Genomic DNA, 20215 nt, shown 5'->3' on the forward strand with positions numbered 1-20215 from the left:
GCGTGCTGACCTTTGGCATTCGCCCTACCGTACCTATACCTACAACCAACGTACAACAATATGACTAATAGTAGGTGAGTGAAGTAATGACAAGGTTGCTTGGAAGCAAGCTGCTCCGCTTTCATCTTACACAGGATATAAGAAATAAATGAATATGAATTTACTACGACAATACACACATCGCCACCTAGCCCCAACGTAAGCGTAGCTTGTGTTATGGTTACTAAGTTGACTAATGAATATTTTTATGAATAATATACATAAATAAATAGCAATATACATATAAACACCCAGACACTAAAAACGATTCATGCTCATCACCAAACATTTTACAGTAGTGGGAATTGAACCCACGGCCTTGGACTCAGAAAGCAGGGTCGCTGCAAGCTGCCCGTCTAGTTTGTTATATTGAAAAATGGTCATAGAAAAGAGCTTAAAGGTAACTGTAATATCACACCAAAGTTGTCTAGTTGTCCAGTATCTTTAGCCTACAGTAAAGTTTGTTCAAGTTTTAACCGACTTAGAAAAAAAGGAGAAGGTTCTCAATTCGGTTGTATATGTTTTTATTTTTATTTTATGTTTGTTAGCTTAGAAGATAATCTTTTGAGATTCTTGCTGGCTACTTCTCGGTAGAATTGGCCTTCCGATCCGGTAGTAGTCACTGCAAACATGCATACTTAACGGTTCAAAAGTGCTTTAAATATTAGGCCTACTTGAAAATAAATAGATTTTAACATACACAAGTTGTAAAACATAGGATATTGTAAAGAGCGGCGGCATGACGGCATACTTAAAGTTTATGCAGACGATTTTTTTGAGGCGAGATTTACACAACCCGTCTGCTCTCGCTCATCTTATCCTAATCAAAAGGTTGCCGGGCAGAGATCGCTACTAAGCGATAAGGCCGCCTTCTACTTCCGTCTTTGTATTTCTATTGTTCTATTATTTTCCTAACTTCATCGTGGTGTACAAATAAAGAGATGAATATTAATCATTTTATAGTTTTATGGAGAGAATGCTCAGGAACTATTTGGTCTGCTTCCAAGTCTTCATATACTAGCGGGCTAAACTTAGCGAGGGTATGGTTATACCTGCGCATCGCGTCGTACCGAAATGCTAAATCGCATAAAAGCAGATCTTTTTCGCTACGGTGGTTACTAGGCCCGGCCGAAGCCACCCACCAGACAAACGAGTTTTGACAGCTATTTTCTGACGTCAGTTCTTCCATCGAGAACAAAAACTTAAACGAACTTATAAAAGCGCTATCGAATCGCGATTCACGTCCCGTTTACAGATCAATTTGCAATTCGTAACGCTTCTCGATGCCGACGCATTGCGACATGTCTCGCCGCTTGTATTGTGATAATGGTAATGTAATACGTTAGTATCATAAAACAACGTACACGTTGTCGCCATCGCCGTAACACATGAATACCAAAAAGAACAGCGAAAAAATCTGTCCGTAGGCTGATAAAAGAAGATGGCGATATAGTACAAAATTAAGAGCAGCGCCACCTTGTGAGTATTTACGACGCTTAAGCATTTGAGCTGATTCGGCAGCTGCTGCCGCTTTTTGGGACGTACTCGGCAAGTGAGAAGCTGCCAACGTATCAACGCAGGTCGCATCCCACACCAGCGCACGCCCCATCGACCACGGTACTATAGTCATACCGTCTGCATCTGGTCTCTTGCCATCATCCCTGAACAAATCGAGATGATACGTACTACCAACGATGATGATCATATTTTTTATTTTTTTTTTATTTGTGTAGTCTGGTTTATGTATTAGTATGTAGATATTTGTATGTATGCACTAAATAGGGTACCCCACCTATTTGTTTTCTTTTTAGTTTTCCTAAGCCCCAGGGGTTGCCTGGCAGAGATCGCTACTTAGCGATAAGGCCGCCTTTTGCCACATGAAGAATGAAGCAGGATACCTGCTTCATTCTTCATGTGTTTGTTCTTTTTTTGTCTTGTTTCTTTGTTTGAGTGGTGTACAAATAAAGAGTATAAATAAATAAATGATCATACAGAGTAGGTTATATTTAATTGCCTCCATGGGTCTCCTCCCACAATGAGAAGGGGTTAAGATCGTAGTCCACCACGCTGGCCCAGTGCGGATTGGTGGACTCCACATACCTCTGAGAACATTATGTAAAACTCTTAGGCATGCAGGTTTCCTCGCGATGTTTTCCTTCCCCGTTGAACCATATTATGATATTTTAATAACTTAAAACGCACATAACTTTGAAACCTGTTATTAGTTTTGAGTCAGTAAGTTTTGTGAAATATTATTATTACAACTGTTGGTTTTCCTATTTAATAAATAAAAGATAGAGGTGCTGGGATTCGAACTCGGCCCCCCGAAAGTGAAGTCGAGCTTCTACTCACTGCGCTATCACCGCTTCCTTCGCTATTACCGTCTCTAATCATTTGGCAAGAACGACAGTTTGCATACTTATACATCAGGTATGTCAATCACGTCACCATCTTTGTCTCTTGGACGTTAAACTTACTCCAAGATTTGCCGTAAAAAAATATAACAAAACATGTCACAGAGCTTGAGAAGCGTAGATATACGAGTATAATTTTTGAGCGCATAACTACGTCCTCGACTCGTGTCGCAAACATTACGTGCTTATCATGAGTTTGAAATATACTTTTGTGTACCTATATGAATATAAAATTATGGAAATGTATTTAGTTAGAAAATGTTACTTTGTCACGGAAGTTAGTTTTCCATTCAGTATTTACTTTTATGTCAATGGATGGAGAATTGTTTATTCGAAATTCAAATTCAAAAATGTTTTATTCATGTAGACCTTATTACAGGCACTTATGAAGCGTTCATACATTTAAATGTTACACGAATGTTAGTGATGGTGATAACTGCATTCGTTAACTTAGAACTAAAGCTAGGAGGGTTTCAAACGTGCCCTGGTCTAAGAAGAGCCGACAACAAACTTAGCCAGGTTTTTTTTTGTTATCACCATCTCACAGTCTAGTCAATGTTGAGCTATGAAGTTAGAGCAATTCATACTTAAGCTTTTTTATCATACATGTGATCCTTTATATTATAATTGCATTTTTCTATAAGCTTACGTTTTATGTAAACTTATTGAGAGACATCTCAAGGATTTCACCTGGTAATTTGTTATTAAAAGATATACAATTACCCTTAAATGAAATACTAATTTTATGCAGCCTAGTAAACTGCACTACAAGTTTATTTTTATTTCTAATATTAATATAGGTATTAAGTATGTATTAGAGCAAATACCTGGATGACTTCACTTTTTTTTTTTTTTAAATCGTGTTTTTTGGAAATCATATTTAGATACGAATTACATACTGACGAAAAAAAATTATATTTTTAAAACAGCCAGTAGGTAAAGCAATTTTTGATTGATTTATCTCGGAGAAGGTTGTCAAAATAACGCTCTTTCCAAGTAAAAAAGTTTATTTTTTAAAGCATGTTTGCTAATAACAACTACGAGTATGTATTTCTTGGTACATATTCAAAATTAACTTTTCATTACTTTCACCAATCAATCTCCTTCGTACCTTTTCCATCTTTAAGACATTGGCGAAGTACCTTGTGCCCAGTTGACACAGACAAAAGCCATAAACAAGAGTTGAATTAAAGAAGTAAATAAATATACTACACTACAATACACACATCGCCATCTAGCCCCAAAGTAAGCGTAGCTTGTGTTATGGGTACTGAGATAGCTGATGAATATTTTTTTATGAATATAATACACATAAATGCTTATAATATACAGATAAACACCCAGACACTGAAAAACATTCATGTTCATCACACAAACACTCTCCAGTTGTGGGAATCGAACCCAAAGCCACTCAGAAAGCAGGGTCGCTGCCCACTGCGCCACTCGGCCGTCAAATTGAAGTCAATTGAATTGAGATAACATATTTATCTGATTCATAAACTCTCAGTAGAGAATTCTGACAGGAACTAGCAACGACCATGAATCCGGTGCACATTATTGACAAAATCAGTGTGGTACAAAAAGCATAGTGAGCCGTGTTGACGATAGCATTTCCGTGGATACGCCCGTTCAAGGTCATCGTTTGTTTGCAAATTCTATTATGCTTACTTTTAATCATATCCGGGTACCTACACTAGCGTGAATAGAGAATTTTAGGTATACCTACGGAAAACTTAGGCTGTATTTTCCTGAGAGTAAGGTGTTGGGGTCACAAGTTGCGACCAAACGCAGCATTAGTGTTGTTAGATATACCTACGACATCAAGCAAGTCGCATAACCGTCCCAAGATCACGGTGTTCGGGAATCCATACAAGACACATTATATTATGTCCAGCAGTGGTCGTCCTTCGGTTGAAACGATGATGATGAATAACAATTCAAAATGGCGACCAAATTCCACCACATTAAAATAATTCATTGGGAATTGTTTTTGTTCGACCATTATTTTTAACGTTTCCAAAATATTGGCTGAAGTGTTTCTACTTAAATTCTTCGATTATTACCTTTTTTTTTTATTATTCAATTTAATTATTTTATGCAAATATTAATTTACGCAATTTCATTAAAACAATAATTAAAAAATCATTAAAATATGTTGATTGAATATAATAAGAATTACAATTTTACTCTATAGAATAATTATAATCTTGGAAAATCAATTGACATTAATATATAAATTCCGCACCGCTGGGGTTTGGAATGCTCTTCCAGCTTCCATTTTCCCCAGTTCCTACAATATAACCTTCAAATCAAGATTGAATAGGCATCTTCTAGGCAAGCGCGCTCCATCTTTCTTCTTACAATCAGGTGTGATTGCAGTCAAGCGCTCGTCTTTAAACATAAAAAAAAGAAATGAAATTAGTAACTAAATAAATTATACTTTGTTATAGCATTTATCAACCAACCAGTCACGTAATTTTTCCTTCAATTTAAAAATGGAATGGAAATCTTTCATGGCTCTTGGCAATTTGTCTAACATTTAGAATCGAGCGCTGTTTTACATGGTGTCCTTTTCATCTCCACTTCTGTACCTTTTTACGAAGCATAGCCTATAAACAGATAAACACTTCACAGGGAATGCAATATACCGCCCCGTCAGTGGCGTGAATAAAGGGGAATGCACAGGGTATGGAGTTGTTATAAAATGAAGAAAATCTCCTGTACCAGTTTATACATACTTAAAGGAAGGCTTTTTATAACTCTTACAATGTACCCTTAAGTTTTTTATAGCTCTTACTGTAGATTTTTCCATTTTATACCATTTGCTATGCGTATACCCTCTATGCACGCCACTGCGCCCCGTGTCCATCCACTTGAGGCGTTAATGTTAAGCCTGATAGGCTTAACATTAACGCCTCTCACTTTTGAAACGTCAAGTCTGTCCGTGTGTAGTGACTCTACCACCGGTTCGAAAGGCAGATTCTACCGAGAAGAAGCCGGCAAGAAACTCAGCAGTTGCTCTTTTCCAACATCAAAAATTTACATTTTACATTTTAACATTAGTTTTTCTATCTTGTGAGAGATGAAAGCGGAGCCGGATGCTTCCAAGCAACCTTGTCATTAAGAAACTCATCAATTGTATAATAACCTCGCTGTAATAAATGTGTTTTAACACATTCTTTAAACAGAATTGCAACAATGCTGCTTTGCGGCAGAAACAAGCATGGTGGCACTTCTCCAGACAAGCTCTGTCACAAAAACTCCGACTAGATGTATTCGGGCACGGCAGAATTTGTATTAGGTACTCTGGTGCAGAACCCAGTGCCAATAACTCAAGTGCCCCTCACTAAGAAGTAAGAGCTCGTCTTATTTGGGAAAAATATTAATTCAAGCTTATAAATTGTCACCTGTCCAGCGATTCAAAGAATTTCAATTGGGAAAATGCTGCTTAGCGGCAGAAATAAGCACGGTTGTAGTACTTCTCCAGACGAGCTGTGTCGCAAAAAGCTCAACTATACGACTATATTTATTCAGACGGGTACTGCAAAATTTGTATATTACTCTGGTGTACGCCCAGTCCTAATAACACAAATGCTCCTAACTAAGAACTTGCGTTAGAAGGAAAAAATATTAATTTAAGCTTATCAGTGACCCGAAATATTTTTGTTGGAAAATAAAATGTTGCTCTAGGTATAAGTTATATTGGTTTTAAAATATAACTAGCTATCAGTTATATTTATAGTAATAATAAATTGATATGATAGTTATTTAACTACAGAATACGACTGAATAAGTTACTGAAATTAACTGTCACGTTCAACAGCGGTTATAGGTTGTTGTTTAACTTCAAGGTTCAACTAGATAGGTATATTTAATCCCATGGTTTTGATTGATATGTTGATAATAACAACACACACACCAAAAGCATGTTGCAATGAAAACAAATTATTGAATCAGATGATCAGCTGGCCAACGGGAAACCGTGATGCTAGGTAAACACCTTATTGAAGACCACCTCGGCCAATCAGCATGTCGCGCTTCTCTTAAACCCTCCAATCAGATTACAAAACCGCAGTATTAAAGTCAATAGTAGCCAATCAGCGCGCAGTATTCAGTATCCACTCACTGTCAAAACAAGACGGCTTGATTCTATTCCTCTGATTTCTTCAAGGCCTCAGATTTTAACCACTGACTAATCATTCTATCTCTCGGCAATGGTGTTTACAAAAGCCGTTATTCTAAATTCGAAAAAAAGGGACGAACCAATGATCATTGGTATGTATGGTATTTAAAAAAAAAATGTGTGTTTAGACAGTCAGACCTCTACCTTATAATTTGCTACATTATTTCGACGCAATATTAAACGGGCCTCTTATACTATTTGTTGACAATCAATCATTTGCAAACTTCTTTTAACATCGATCATGCGATTTGAATGGGCTTGGACTTAAGCGTTGCGCAAACATAGACACACACGCATTAAAAAATAAACTTGGTATGGTAGGAATAGTGATGCAGTGTTTTGTCATACTTCAACTGTAGCCTCAGTACAAGCGTTGCTCGCTGGCGTTTTCGCACATCAATCAACTCTGTATCACCAAAGTATAATAGACTTAATGACACTCAATTTAGAGTCGCAAATCCTTTTCTTTTGTTTTTCAAACGTTCCGTCAAAAGTCCGAGCTGAAGAATTGTAGTCAAATTTAAGCTATAATTCAATAATTATAAGATTCATTTTACTTCGATGTTCAAGTACTCCCTTACTCGAAAACGGCTCCTCGATTGCGAGAGAGCAAATCTTGTACTAAGGATACTAAGAGCATTTCAAATGTCAAAGCGTGACAAAAAACTGATAAACTATAACGACCAAAGATAAGGAGTCCTTTATCTGTCATTATGATGTTATTCCACGTTTATTTGTAGTCCTAGCATAACATAAAACAAAATTTATGTAATTTTGTTTCTTACATGGGATTCAACAATTTGCGAAAGTCAGTAAATAGTCAATGAATGAATGACCGAATGAAATAATGAAGGAATTAATCAATAACCTAAAATAAGTACACCACATAAAATACAGTGAAACCAGAAACAAAACGCATTTCGTTTGGCGATAAGGTCGCCAAATTGTATGGTTTTAGTTTAATTCAATTTAATTGGTTTTACGAAAATTATTTACGTTGCTTTGCAAATCTTTCAAAATACAAAATTCATTTATTTCCGGTAGGCCTAATATAATTACTTTTGAAACGTCAAGTCTGTCTGTGTGTAGTGACTCTACCACCGGTTCGGAAGGCAGATTCTACCGAGAAGAAGTCGGCAAGAAACTTAGCAGTTGCTCTTTTCCAATATCAACAATTTACATTTTACATTTTAAAATTAATTTTTCTATCTTGTGAGAGATGTCATTAAGAAATTCATCAATTGTATAATAACCTCGCTGTAATAAATGTGTTTTAACACATTCTTTAAACTTATGCATTGGTAGGTCCAAAATTACCATAGGAATCATATTATAAAAGCGTATACTCAATCCCACAAATGACTTCTGCACCTTTCGCAGACGATATGCAGATGTCACTAATTTATGACCATTTCTTGTAAATCGACTGTTTATAATTATATCCACTTTTTGTTTATAAAAGTTTCAGAGTGGCTATGCGGTTACTTTAGTTGTGGCATCCATTGGTAGCAATAGGCGACGTACCCAGTTGCCGTAACCATCATGTCTAGTGATGGCACCCCGCGTCGGTAACGAAACGTCTATTTAAATGGCAGCGCCAAATACTTACGATATCAAGGCAAATAACGAAAGCTTAAAAATAATCCTAAACATTTTATTATGTGTTTGCATATGGCTATACTGGCAACAGTATTAAAACGTCTGCGTATGCGCAGCTTGTAATACATGCACAAGGAAAATAAAAGCTTTAAAATATTACGAAACATTTTATTACGTGGGTGTATGCTATTGTTATTAAAGGTCACTACTGTACCGCTATGGGTATTACATAATTAATTATTTGTTATCTTATAGTGTCACAAGAGCATCATTTCTAATAAACTATTCATACTATTTATTTAGTATATATGAAACTCAAAGCGTTGTAGGTCATCATAAATGATGTCAGTATAGAGCAACTGTAGTTTCTTTGTCGGCTTCGTATTTGTAAAATCTGCCTTCCGCACAGGTGGTAGAGTCACTTTTCAGATATATATAAATATATATATACTAGCAGACCCCAGCGCCATCTGTTGGGCATATTTTTGAATCTAAACCATCAAGGGTGCAACCCAAACGAAAAGAAAAAAAATACATTCAAATCGGTCCAGCCGTTTAGAGGCATTCAGTGACATGCACACAAGAAATATATATATAAAGATATATAAGAGTCAACTTGTTTTGTTTATCTCCTAATTTTTCTCTTACTTCCCGAATCTTTTTCCCGTACAAGCTTTCTCAGGCAGTGTGTTGAGGATCGGGTCTACTTATATCCTACTTTATCGACACGTCGCTTCACGTAAAATTATTTTATGTGGCAGTATGAAGTGCCGTTGTTTTGTAGTGCTAGTGCTAGTATTGCTAGTAAGCTAGTACATGCCTAAGACACAAAATTTCTGAAACTCAACGACTACAATCTACATACATCTCGATGGAAAAACTTCTGACGTAGTACGTTCTCATCATAACTAAAGGGTACGGGTCTGTTCTCAGAATGAGAAGAGTTGAGGCTGTACTTTGCCACGCTGGCAGTGCTGTGCACTTAATACATGCACGAAAGCACTGCCTACCCTAAAATTGATAATAACACGTATATCGATTTTTGCCATTTAATGTAATCTCCTTGATGTATGCATACCCTGGTAAATTACTCAGTGCACGCTACTGCACGCTGGATATGTGGTTTGGTAGAAATTAGAATACACCTATGAAACATTATAAACTATCAGGCATGCAGGTTTCCTTACGCAGGTTTACTTACGTTTTCGTTCATCCTTGGGACAAGGGATATTTAATAGCTTGAAACGTACATAACTCCGAAAAGTTAGAGGTTCGTGCCGAGGATCGAACTCGGTCCCACGCAAGGGTAGCCGAAGTCTTAACCACCACGTTGTTAGTAGTACAATTAAGTACAAAAAATAAATTAGTAACTAAGCAATAAAATAAACAAAAGTTACACTTTTCTGGGAATATCAAGTTAATAAGGAATTAAATTTGTTACGGCTTAAACAACCGTCCAAGTTCGATTAAGATTCGGCTCTGAGTAGGTTCTGTGGGTACCTATTGAAATCTTTGCTGTACACACAATTTATTTATTCTTTTATTCTATTTATTAATCTTTATTTCAGGCAACTCATTAATATTATAGGAAACACTGAAATTCTAAACAATATATGAAAATAAATACAACCTTGTATATATATATATTACCTCTTTAAATAACCAAACTAATTCTTTGGCCAAGGTAACTGCCCGCTCTAGGATCACCGGTAGACTCGTTAACCTTTTTTGACAATTATTTAAAAAGAGCTGGAGTCCCCGGTCCCTACGGTCCCAAAGTCTCTATCAACTCCAAAATGCACAAAAAGGAAACCCCTATCAAGATTTTCAGATTTATTCCTCTTGGCCTGCTCGGCACTGGTAGGCCGAGAAGCACGAATTGGCCCGGATTTGTGATGCAGCTAGGCTTACACCACACATTGCATCCCACACAAGACCTTCCCAACCTCCACGGAATGAGCGCCGTACTCCAAGGTTTCTTGCCATCGCTACGTGCCAAACAAAAGTTCTAATACAGCTGGTACGTGAGCGGCAGAAAAAGAGGTATTCACCTTTCAAATACTATACAATAGGTATAAATTAAGAATTGAAAAAAACCCCAAATTCAATATAGTGTACATTATTCTACCATTGTGGGAGTTATGAAGAAAAAATGTAATTTTGTAGTGGCAGCGGGTTTTTGCGTCGGGGGTTAAAAATAACTTTATCTAAGATATTTGTGAGATGTAGAATTGCGGACCCTAAAAAAAGATGCAAACACACGATGACGACGAATTTGTGGATGATTTTGCTCTTTAAATGCAAGTAAGTTAAAAAATAGCGCCTAATTGAGTCGTTAGCTACGCCTGTAGCTAATCTTATACAAACTTTGCTTTGTACTTGTATCTAGCTGCATTGTTACTCGCATCAAAAAATATACAAGGCCAGCTGAAATTTCAGAGTTAGAATTAGTTCAATTTACATAAAACGTTAAGTGAAAACGGGAAAACGTGCCTTAAAAATAAATGTGGCATAACTTGAGAATAGTGTAGTAGTGTTGTCACACTTTAACTGACAGCTTCTTTCAAATGTCAGAGTGAGATGTATTCAGTGAGCTTAGGTACATACATATTAAATCAATGGTTGTATTATACAAGTATCAAATATTTTTTTCTTATTTATTGAAACAGTATCCATCCAAACAATTAAGCGTTAAGAGTTTTTGTTTTATAATCCCATAGGAATCTCTTTTTCATTATTTCTACTAACTACAAATTAGCCGGTAATCTCACTTGGTGGTGAGCAGTAAGTTAGAGGTATGGCAGTTATATCAGTTTTTACGCGGAATTTTATCTGAATACTTAATAAATTGGCGGCACGGTGGTGCCTAATTAGACACGGCCAAAGCCATCCAGCACAGATAAAAAAAATCAGAAATGCTTTTCCCAAATTTTCCCTTATAAAACCATAGCGTTCACCACTGCGTCAGGGAGGTCGCCAAAAAAGGACAAACCAACAAACACATTTTCGCATTTCTAATTATCTAAATCCCAGTTTGGTGGTCATGCATCGATCGCCAGACTATGTGGTAAGATGATAAGGCAAGATACAACTTTTTATCAAATTCCACGTAAACTTGCCTACATCGTGCGTGCCCAGTTTAGCGAAATCGTTTATATTGGAGTGTAGTCTGTGCTCGACTGTTAGAATAAAGTTTAGCGATCTCCGATGTAGTGTAATTTAGCTTTTTATTTGACCGAGTTAAAGTTGATATGGCGGCGGAGGCGATGAAATTGAAGGTTAGAAGTTTGAATTTTTTGGAACATTGCTCTTTTAAACTACGAGTGGCGTGATAAAAGAGGTTAAATTAATATCTTCTGCCCTGACTCATATATCTCTCATTTATCTAATATTAAGATTTTTTTGTTGAAAAAAATAGTAGGTACTACAATCATCATCATATCAACCCATTACCGGCCCGCAGAAACGGGTCTCCCACAATGAGAAGGGGTTAGGGCCGTGGTCCACCACGCTGGCCCAGTGCGGATTGGTGGACTCCACACACCTGTGAGAACATTATGTAGAACTCTCAGGCATGCAGGTTTCCTCACGATGTTTTCCTTCACCGTTGAAGCAAGTGATATTTAATTACTTAAGACGCACGTAACTTAGAAAAGTTAGACGTGCGTACTGGGATTCTAACTCGGTCCCCCGAAAGGTAAGTTTAGATCCTACCCACTGGGTCACTATCACTACTTCATTGTAGGTAGAATACTAATAATAATAAATAAATAAGTATTCAAAAAATTCAAAATTATTTTATTTCAATTAGGGCCTAATATAAGCACTTTTGAAACGTCAAGTCTGTCTGTTTGTAGCGACTCTCCCACCGGTCAATAACACACACATCGCCATCAGCTAGCTCCAAAGTAAGCGTAGCTTTTGTTATGGGCACTAAGATAACTAATGAATATTTTTAGGAATAATATACATAAATACTTATAGTATACAGACATTAATTTTCTGCCGCCAACCAGCATCCCCTTGTTCTACCCGTCAGAATTTTAAAAACAATAAATGGGACATGATGGGAATATGACATGTCGTTTTAAATCGTTTCTTACTTTTTCTATATCACGATAATTATATATCGTTTACTTGGCTAGGACCTCAAGACACATAATATAACTAACTAAATTGACTACGCACGCCCCACTGACTCGTGCGCTGCGCTTGCTCAATGATCTAACTCATATTAATTCGGAGCTGGACATATTTCACACCCCGCCGCAAATTAAATTAAAAAGTTTATTTATTTATTCATAAGACACACCAGCAATTAATTGTAACTACATTCATAAAAAAAATGTGTTAGAATTACAAATTCTGTCTAGTGCCATTACAATAATCAATTATAGGTGCATACATTATCGTTGTTATCTCCGGTCACAATTAAAAAAAAAAATTGAAAACTTAAATAAGTATTTAACTATAGATAAATAAAAATAATAATATAAACATGAATTAAGCTATTAAACAGATTGATTAGTAATATTAAATTAAAATTAGAATTTATAATTAAGATTATTTATATCTAATTTAAAATGTTATTAGAGAGGGGGTCTGCGATAGTTTTTTTATGTTTGAATGTTTTTTTTTTATTATTATTTAATTTTTGGTTATTGTTATTATTTGAGTTGTTTTTCATTATTGTTTTTTTTAATTCTTAACTTTATATAGCTATTTATGTTTTTTTTTGTCATTATTAGTAGGCTTGTTGAATTCTTTTTAGAGCCCCGGGCGGAATCGGGCAACTGTCATGTCTTTACGGAGTGTGTTTTATCTGAATAAATAAATAAATAATAAAATTAATAATCTCATTTTCTATATTTATAATTGAATTTAATATTTTCCTGGCCGTTAGTGAGGGTGTAGTGAAGACTGAGGTATCATAAGAAAGAAACAAAGTACAGTGTATAAAGTAATTTTAATTTTTTTTAATTGCTCGATTTACACCTGTGTAATTATACTGTATTGTAACCTTTACTATACTTGTAATCTTTGTTTAACGAAATAACGAGTCATGCAAAGTAATAAGGAACTGGTATACTTACACTATAGCTACGATAGCTACATTATACTACACAATTTAAAAATTTAAATAAGTATTTAACTAAAGATTATTAAAAATAATAATATAAATATGAATTAAGCTTTTTTTTTTAATAAGCAGATTGATTAGTAATATTAAATTAAAACTAATTAATATAATTCATATTTCATTCATATTTAATTTTCTTTCTAAAACTTTCTACGGTATCATGAAAGATATCAATGTCAGGGTCGGCCAGGTTGTTGTAACTATTTACTAGACGATGATATGATGATGATTCACAATATACTTGTGAAGCTTCAGATCAGCGTCTCCCTGTGATATTGCCGGTCTGATCATCTGCTTGATCTATTAATTATAACTACACGATAATATGCATAGTAATATTAAGCTTCGACCAACATCTTAAGAAGCTTTCGCTTGGTTGTTAGATCAAGGGTCGTATACAGAACGCAGTAATTCTTGAAACGGCACGTACTTTGAGGAGGTTCCTCACTCTGGAGCAGTGACCGCTTGGGTACTCAAAAGCCCCGCAACCGTGTTTTTTTATATAATTTTTTAACAGTGCTTTTGTTTTTCTTTTATAATTTACACTCTTGAAAATTGATAAAAAATATATATAAATAAATGATAGGTAATATTAATAATGGAATTGTTTATTCTAAAGGATGTTAAAGAAGAGCTAAACAAGAAGAGCCATGCGGACAGCGACGCTCTGGAGACGGTGCTTACGCACGTCGGCGAACTGGGCCGCTACCAGAAGATGCTATTCCTCGGCATGGCGCCCTTCGGCATCTTCTTCGCGTTCGTCTACTTCGTGCAGATGTTCATCACGGCCACGCCCCAGCGGCACTGGTGCAGAGTGCCCGAACTGGAGCATTTGGATCTGGAATTAAGGTAATATGGGCGAGTGTTTTTCATACCACCACTTTCGATACGTTTTTTATCACGGGCAGGAGACGTTATTCTGCAAAACCCAAAATTCATTTATTTCGAGTAGGCCTTCTTTATAAGTAAGTACTTTTGAAATGTCAAGTCAGTCTATTTGTTGTGACTCTACCACCGCTTCGGAAGGCAGATTCCACTGAGAAAGCCGAAAAGGAACTCAGGAGATTGCTCTTTTCCAACATAATTTTATAGTTTTTTTTTGTTTTGTGAGAAATGAGAGCAGAGTGGGATGCTTCCAAGTAGCCTTGTCGATATCGTTGTCGCCTCCCCGGGCAAAGGATAAATTCTTCATTCTTTACTGCAAGTGCGCATAATTTGTGGAATTTGAATATAAAATAAAGTGGGAGTCTACTATTTCTCTATAAAAACGCCAAAAAAATCATAGCTGTTATAGTACGGGGAACATACACATACAATACACAGCTTGTATGGGGAATTATTACCACCATGCTTATTTGAAATGAAATGAAAATACACTTTATTGTAGACCTAACATAAATTAATTTATAAACAAAAACAACACAATAAAACACAGGTACAATGGGCGGCCTTATCGCTAAAAAGCGATCTCTGCCAGGCAACCCAACAAAGGTAAGGGAAAAAAAAACACATACTTATTAAGGATTAGGTTGTAAACAAGAGTTGAGCAGTTATCAAATTAAAATATATATCAATTATTATATCATACAAAGTAAAAGCCTACAACAAAGAAAAGTGACTCAATAGCAAAAAAAATAATTAATTAGGGTGGCATAAAATGTTTTTTAAGGAGTCTCTTGAAAACCGGTAGTGACTGCGCGCGCGTAATTTGAAAGGGGAGTGAGTTCTTATTTCTGCCGCTAATCAGCATTACTTCAAGGTTGTGTTCCGGTCTGAAGGGCGTGGTTAAACATCATCATCAACTCAACCGATTGAAGTCCACTGCTGGACATGGTCTTTTGTAGGGCGTTCCAAACTCCACGATTATGGGTCGCTTCTATCCAGCGGCTCCCTGTGACTCGTTTGACTTCGTCTGTGCATATGGTTGGTGGCTGGCCAACGCTGCGTTTACCGGTGCGGGGTTGCCACTTTAAACCCTTGGAACCCTAACGTCCGTCGTTTCTCCGAGATGCGTCCCGCCCATTGCAACTTCAGCTTCGCGACTCGTTGAGCTATGTCGGTAACTCTAGTTCGGATCACCTCATTTCTGATTTGATTACGTAGAGATACATAACTCTTTCCATCGCCCGCTGAGTGACTCTGAGCCTTCTTATGAGGCCCATAGTTAGCGACCACGTCTCAGATCCGTAAGTTATCACCACGAAGGTCGTGATTAAGCTATATATATATAAATGTTATGTTGGTTTGTGTACGTCACATACCCGCGACCGCGAAACTACAGTTATTTTAACGATCGATGTACCAGTGACCGCGCCTATTCTCAACCATTCCATAAAAATGTGCCAATAATAATTTGATGGGCACAGGGCGTCACGTCACAGGACGTGTTCCTTGCCTGCCCTGCGGAGTGTTGCTGTGTTTGTAGGCGATGGTTATCTACTTACCATCAAGTAGGCTGCTTTGCTCTGTCAATAGACAGCCGAATGGCGCAGTGGGCAGCGACCCTGCTTTCTGAGTCCAAGGCCGTGGGTTCATACATTGTCAATAATAAATAAATAAATATACTACGACAATACTCAAATCGCCATCTAGCGACCAAGTAAGCATAGCTTTTGATATTGGTAATTATCTTAGTACAATATGCATTAATAGTTATAATATACAGATAAACACACAGCCACTGAAAAACATTCATGTTCATCACACAAAAAAATTCTAGTTGTGGGAATCGAACCCACGGCCTTGGAATCAGGAAAACGGGTCGCTGCCCACTGCGCCATTTGGCTGCCAATATTATGTGATAAGCGGACAGCTTTAACTTTTTTGTATCTACTGTCACTTTTGTAGATAGGTATCATTTATGTCGATCTTAATTTGATTAGCGTCAATGATATGATTGAATAGGGTTTTTCGACCAAACACATTTTTTTTAGAAAACATATATCTCGCTTACATTTCACACTGATTTTCCAGGTTAAAAATTCCTATTGGGACAATGTAAGACATGTTAAGGTGAATTAAATCCTTACTTATAGCAATTATTATACCAATACCCATGTCCCATACAAATAGCTAAACCTACCCTCACTCACATACACGCGCACGCACCCGCCCACGCAAACACGCACACGCACACCCTCGCTCATACGCACATATACACGCACACACCACACTCATGCACACACACACACACATACATCAAGACAATAATAAAACAATTGAGATTAACAAGTAATTTTAAACCATTACTTAGGTACCACCTGTTTGTCTGGTAAATCTATTTGTGGACACATAAATCGTAAATAATACCCATTAGAGCTACGCGTGGTCGAGTTTTGAGCCATGATAATCGCCACGAGATAAATTATTCACTTATCACTTTAGGCTTAGTTACCTCACACCTTGAGCCTAACGTCGAGTTTAGACCCATCACGCTGCTCCAACTTACGGATCAGAGACATGGTCGCTAACTGTGGGCCTCATAACAAGGCTCAGAGTCACTCAGCGAGCGATGGAGAGAGCTATGTTAGGAGTATATCTACGTGATCAAATCAGAAATGAGGAGATCCGTAGAAGAACTAGAGTTACCGACGTAGCTCAGCGCGAAGCTGAAGTCACAATGGACGGGGCACATAGCTCGGAGAACCGATGGACGTTGGGGGTTTAAGGTGCTGGAATGGCGACCCCGCACCGGTAAACGCAGCGTAGGTCGGCCCCCAACGAGGTGGACAGATGCCATTAGGCGAGTAGCTGGGAGCCGCTGGAGGCAAACGGTCCAGGACCGTGCATTGTGGAACTCCCTGCTAAAGACCTATGTACAGCAGTGGACGTCAATTGATTGAGATGATGATGATGACGTTGCTCCAATGCGGGTGGGTGGGCTATTTTATAAGTAGGTTGACTACCTACTAGATATATAGCCAACATTCTACGAAGTACTTACCACAGTTCATAGGTACTATTTACTATAATGGTAATCTGCAATTATTTTCTAAACTTATACATTCAAAAGGGCAAGTAAGCTGGGTTTTATGATTTGAATAAGGACCGTGTCTAAACAAAATCTGTTCATTCTATTGCTTTATCACTCTGACATATGATGGCGTCCCAGTCACACACCAGAGCAAGTGAAGTGCGAACCATAGACATTGTAAAAATAATCACTCAGAAACTTGATTTTATTGCCGCGCGAAGTGAGTAAAGTAAAGTATTCAACTCTTAAAGCAGCCTTCGTTTTGGGCACCCCTAAAACCCATCACTACACTCAGGATTATAGATGCAACTCCCGAGCGTAACGTAAGACATTACTTTACCCCCTTGTTGAACAATCTATTGTTACAAACGTTCTGTCAAAAATAAACGTTCGAGCTGAAGAATTTGAGTTTTAACACAATGCAAATCCATTTCGCTCCGATGTTCAAGTATTTCAATACTCGTTAACGAAAATCTTGTACTAAGGCTACAGCACAAGTAGACTTGTGTTTAAACGAGAAAGTTTGTATAAGAAGATATAAAATAAAGAATGGCGTCTTAATTACAGACGTAACCTCACGGCGCCGTCTGCCGGAGACACATGGGAGCGGTGCCTGATGTACGACGCTAACTGGACGCACGTGCTACAGAACAACTCCGTGCCCCCTGATACACCCATCGTGGCCTGCAAGAACGGATGGGAGTTTGAGCTTGGGGACATTCCCTATGAGACTGTTGTTAGTGAGGTAAGAGTTCATTTTACACGCGTTTTATTACCTTTACCTGTCTTTTTTGTTACGTTTGTATGTTGTAACCGACTCCTTTGGACTTTCTTTGACCCTCTTCAATCGGTCTGATTTCGATGATGAGCGTGATGATTTCCCCGGACGAGCTTTGCCACGAAAAGCTCTAAAACTCTACCATCATCACCCAATGAATGACTTTCAGCTTTGATATTCTGACAGTATTATTTCTTATTCTGTTATGCCACAACCTTGGCACCTCACCTTGGAGAGAAGGATACAGACCTTAATCCAAGCAAGCTGCTCTTATACTTATTATGATTAGCTGGCTTAGATAACAAACTTCGACTATCTATTTAGGTAACGATTACTATCACGCAAAGCGATAATATTTGGACGGACTGATAACGTTCTCTGCGAGGCAATGAGGAAATACTACCTATATTTAAGACCGGATATGGCATTTGATCCAATTTTAATATACCCATTTCATCAAATTTCGATAAAGATAATTTGACCTATTTTGTATGGTAAAAATTTACAGACCAAGCATATGGCACACCTGATTGTAATAACTAAGACAGTAAGTTTACTTTAGTGGTAGCAATTCAATGCACCTCGTCTTACTTACCATTGGAGTCTATAAAAAAAAATTTAAAAGAAAATGTGACTGCAATAATTTGAACGTTAGAAGCAAAAATAAACTTGCAGTGCAGTACACTAGACTACACAAAATAAGCAGTTCATTTAAAGGAAATTGTATACAATTTTACAATAAATTACCGGTTGATATCTTGGGGATGTCACTAAAGAAGTTCAAAGTTTGTATTAAGCGAAAGCTTATAGAAAAGTCCTATTATAGTATAAAGGATTACGTAAACGATAAAAAAGCTTGGGTGTAAACAATTGCTCTAACCAGGTTGCTTCTTAAATATTTTCTAATGACAATGTGAGATGGTGATAACAAAAAGAACACCCGGCTAAGTTTGTTGTGGGCTTCTTCTTAGACCAGGGCGCGATTGGAACCCTCGTAGCTTTAGTTTTAAGTTAACGATTGTAGTTATCGCCATCACTACTCACTGCTATGTACACATTTTGTATATAATAACGCATCAAAAGTGCCATCTATGTGCCTATTTGAATAAAGAAATATTTGACTTTGACTTTGACTTATGCAACGTGTAAATGAAAACCGAAATAATACTTCACAGGCTTTAGAGGTACATTGTGTACTGTCTCTGAGACTTATCTATGAAACCGAAAACCCAATAGTTTTAGTGTCACTGAAATAGTTTTTACTGAAAGAAATCATACACAGCCCTGACATCACATTCAAAATTAAAATCATGTGACGCCTGTAACTTAATCGGGTACTATGCGCGTGTCGGCATATCTTTAATAGGGTTGTCATAAGTGAACAGATAAAAGAATGTTTGAATTAGTTTGTATGGAAAAGTAGATTCGATTCTTTTGATATAATATTTTAGCAGGGCTCTATTTCGCAATTCTCTTACACATTGTAAAAGAAAAGGCAGTTGGAAAGGCGTAAACTGCGACGTGTGAGAACTGAAGCGGTAATAGCCCAGTGGGTAGGACTTCGACTTCCCTTTCGCGTAGTCGAGTTTGTATCCTAGCACACGCACCCCTAACACGCACCTCTAAGTTAGGTGCGTTTTAGGCAAATAAAATATATAACGCCGGAGAGTTCTCCATAATGTTCTCACAAGGATTGTGGATTCCATCAATCCACTTGGTTAAGCCAAACAAGTTCTTTGGTTCTCTCATGGTTTTATAGTAGTTCAATATTAATACCACAATTTTACTCGTAATAATAATTGACGGACGTTAAATATCGCCTATAAACAGAGCATCACAGATGTTAGCATAAAATATACAGCGTCTTATGCGACTTTATCAATAATTGTCCAGTAATTTCCATTTTAATTATAACAAGTCTTTGCGATAACATTTTTTATTGCTTTGATAACGAATTTACATAATCAAAATATTATTTTTATCAAGTTTGGCACATGGACTAAGAGTTATAGCTATCGGTCATCTATGATGATTACGGAGTCTTGAATCTCGGTCAAGTTCCAAGTAAGACTCAGGGTATGTAAATTGT

The 20215-nt window shown here is 37.1% G+C and overlaps 1 protein-coding gene across 2 annotated transcripts in view; it reads left to right on the plus strand.

The window, feature by feature from the left end:
* The window catches only part of LOC120623258 (organic cation transporter protein-like), a 40442-nt gene that overhangs the window by 7902 nt on the left and 12325 nt on the right, over positions 1–20215 (plus strand). The window contains exons 1-3 of one of the 2 annotated variants that reach the window (XM_039889178.1): positions 11482–11513; positions 13995–14224; positions 17916–18093. In XM_039889178.1, the coding sequence (XP_039745112.1) occupies positions 11487–11513; positions 13995–14224; positions 17916–18093 (435 nt within the window). In that variant the 5' untranslated portion in view covers positions 11482–11486. Of the gene's footprint in view, positions 1–11481; positions 11514–13994; positions 14225–17915; positions 18094–20215 lie in introns of those variants that run through there. The other variant, XM_039889179.1, reaches the window with a different exon arrangement.

This window comes from Pararge aegeria, chromosome 4 (genome assembly GCF_905163445.1).
Source record: "Pararge aegeria chromosome 4, ilParAegt1.1, whole genome shotgun sequence".
Taxonomy (NCBI): Eukaryota; Metazoa; Arthropoda; class Insecta; order Lepidoptera; family Nymphalidae; genus Pararge; species Pararge aegeria.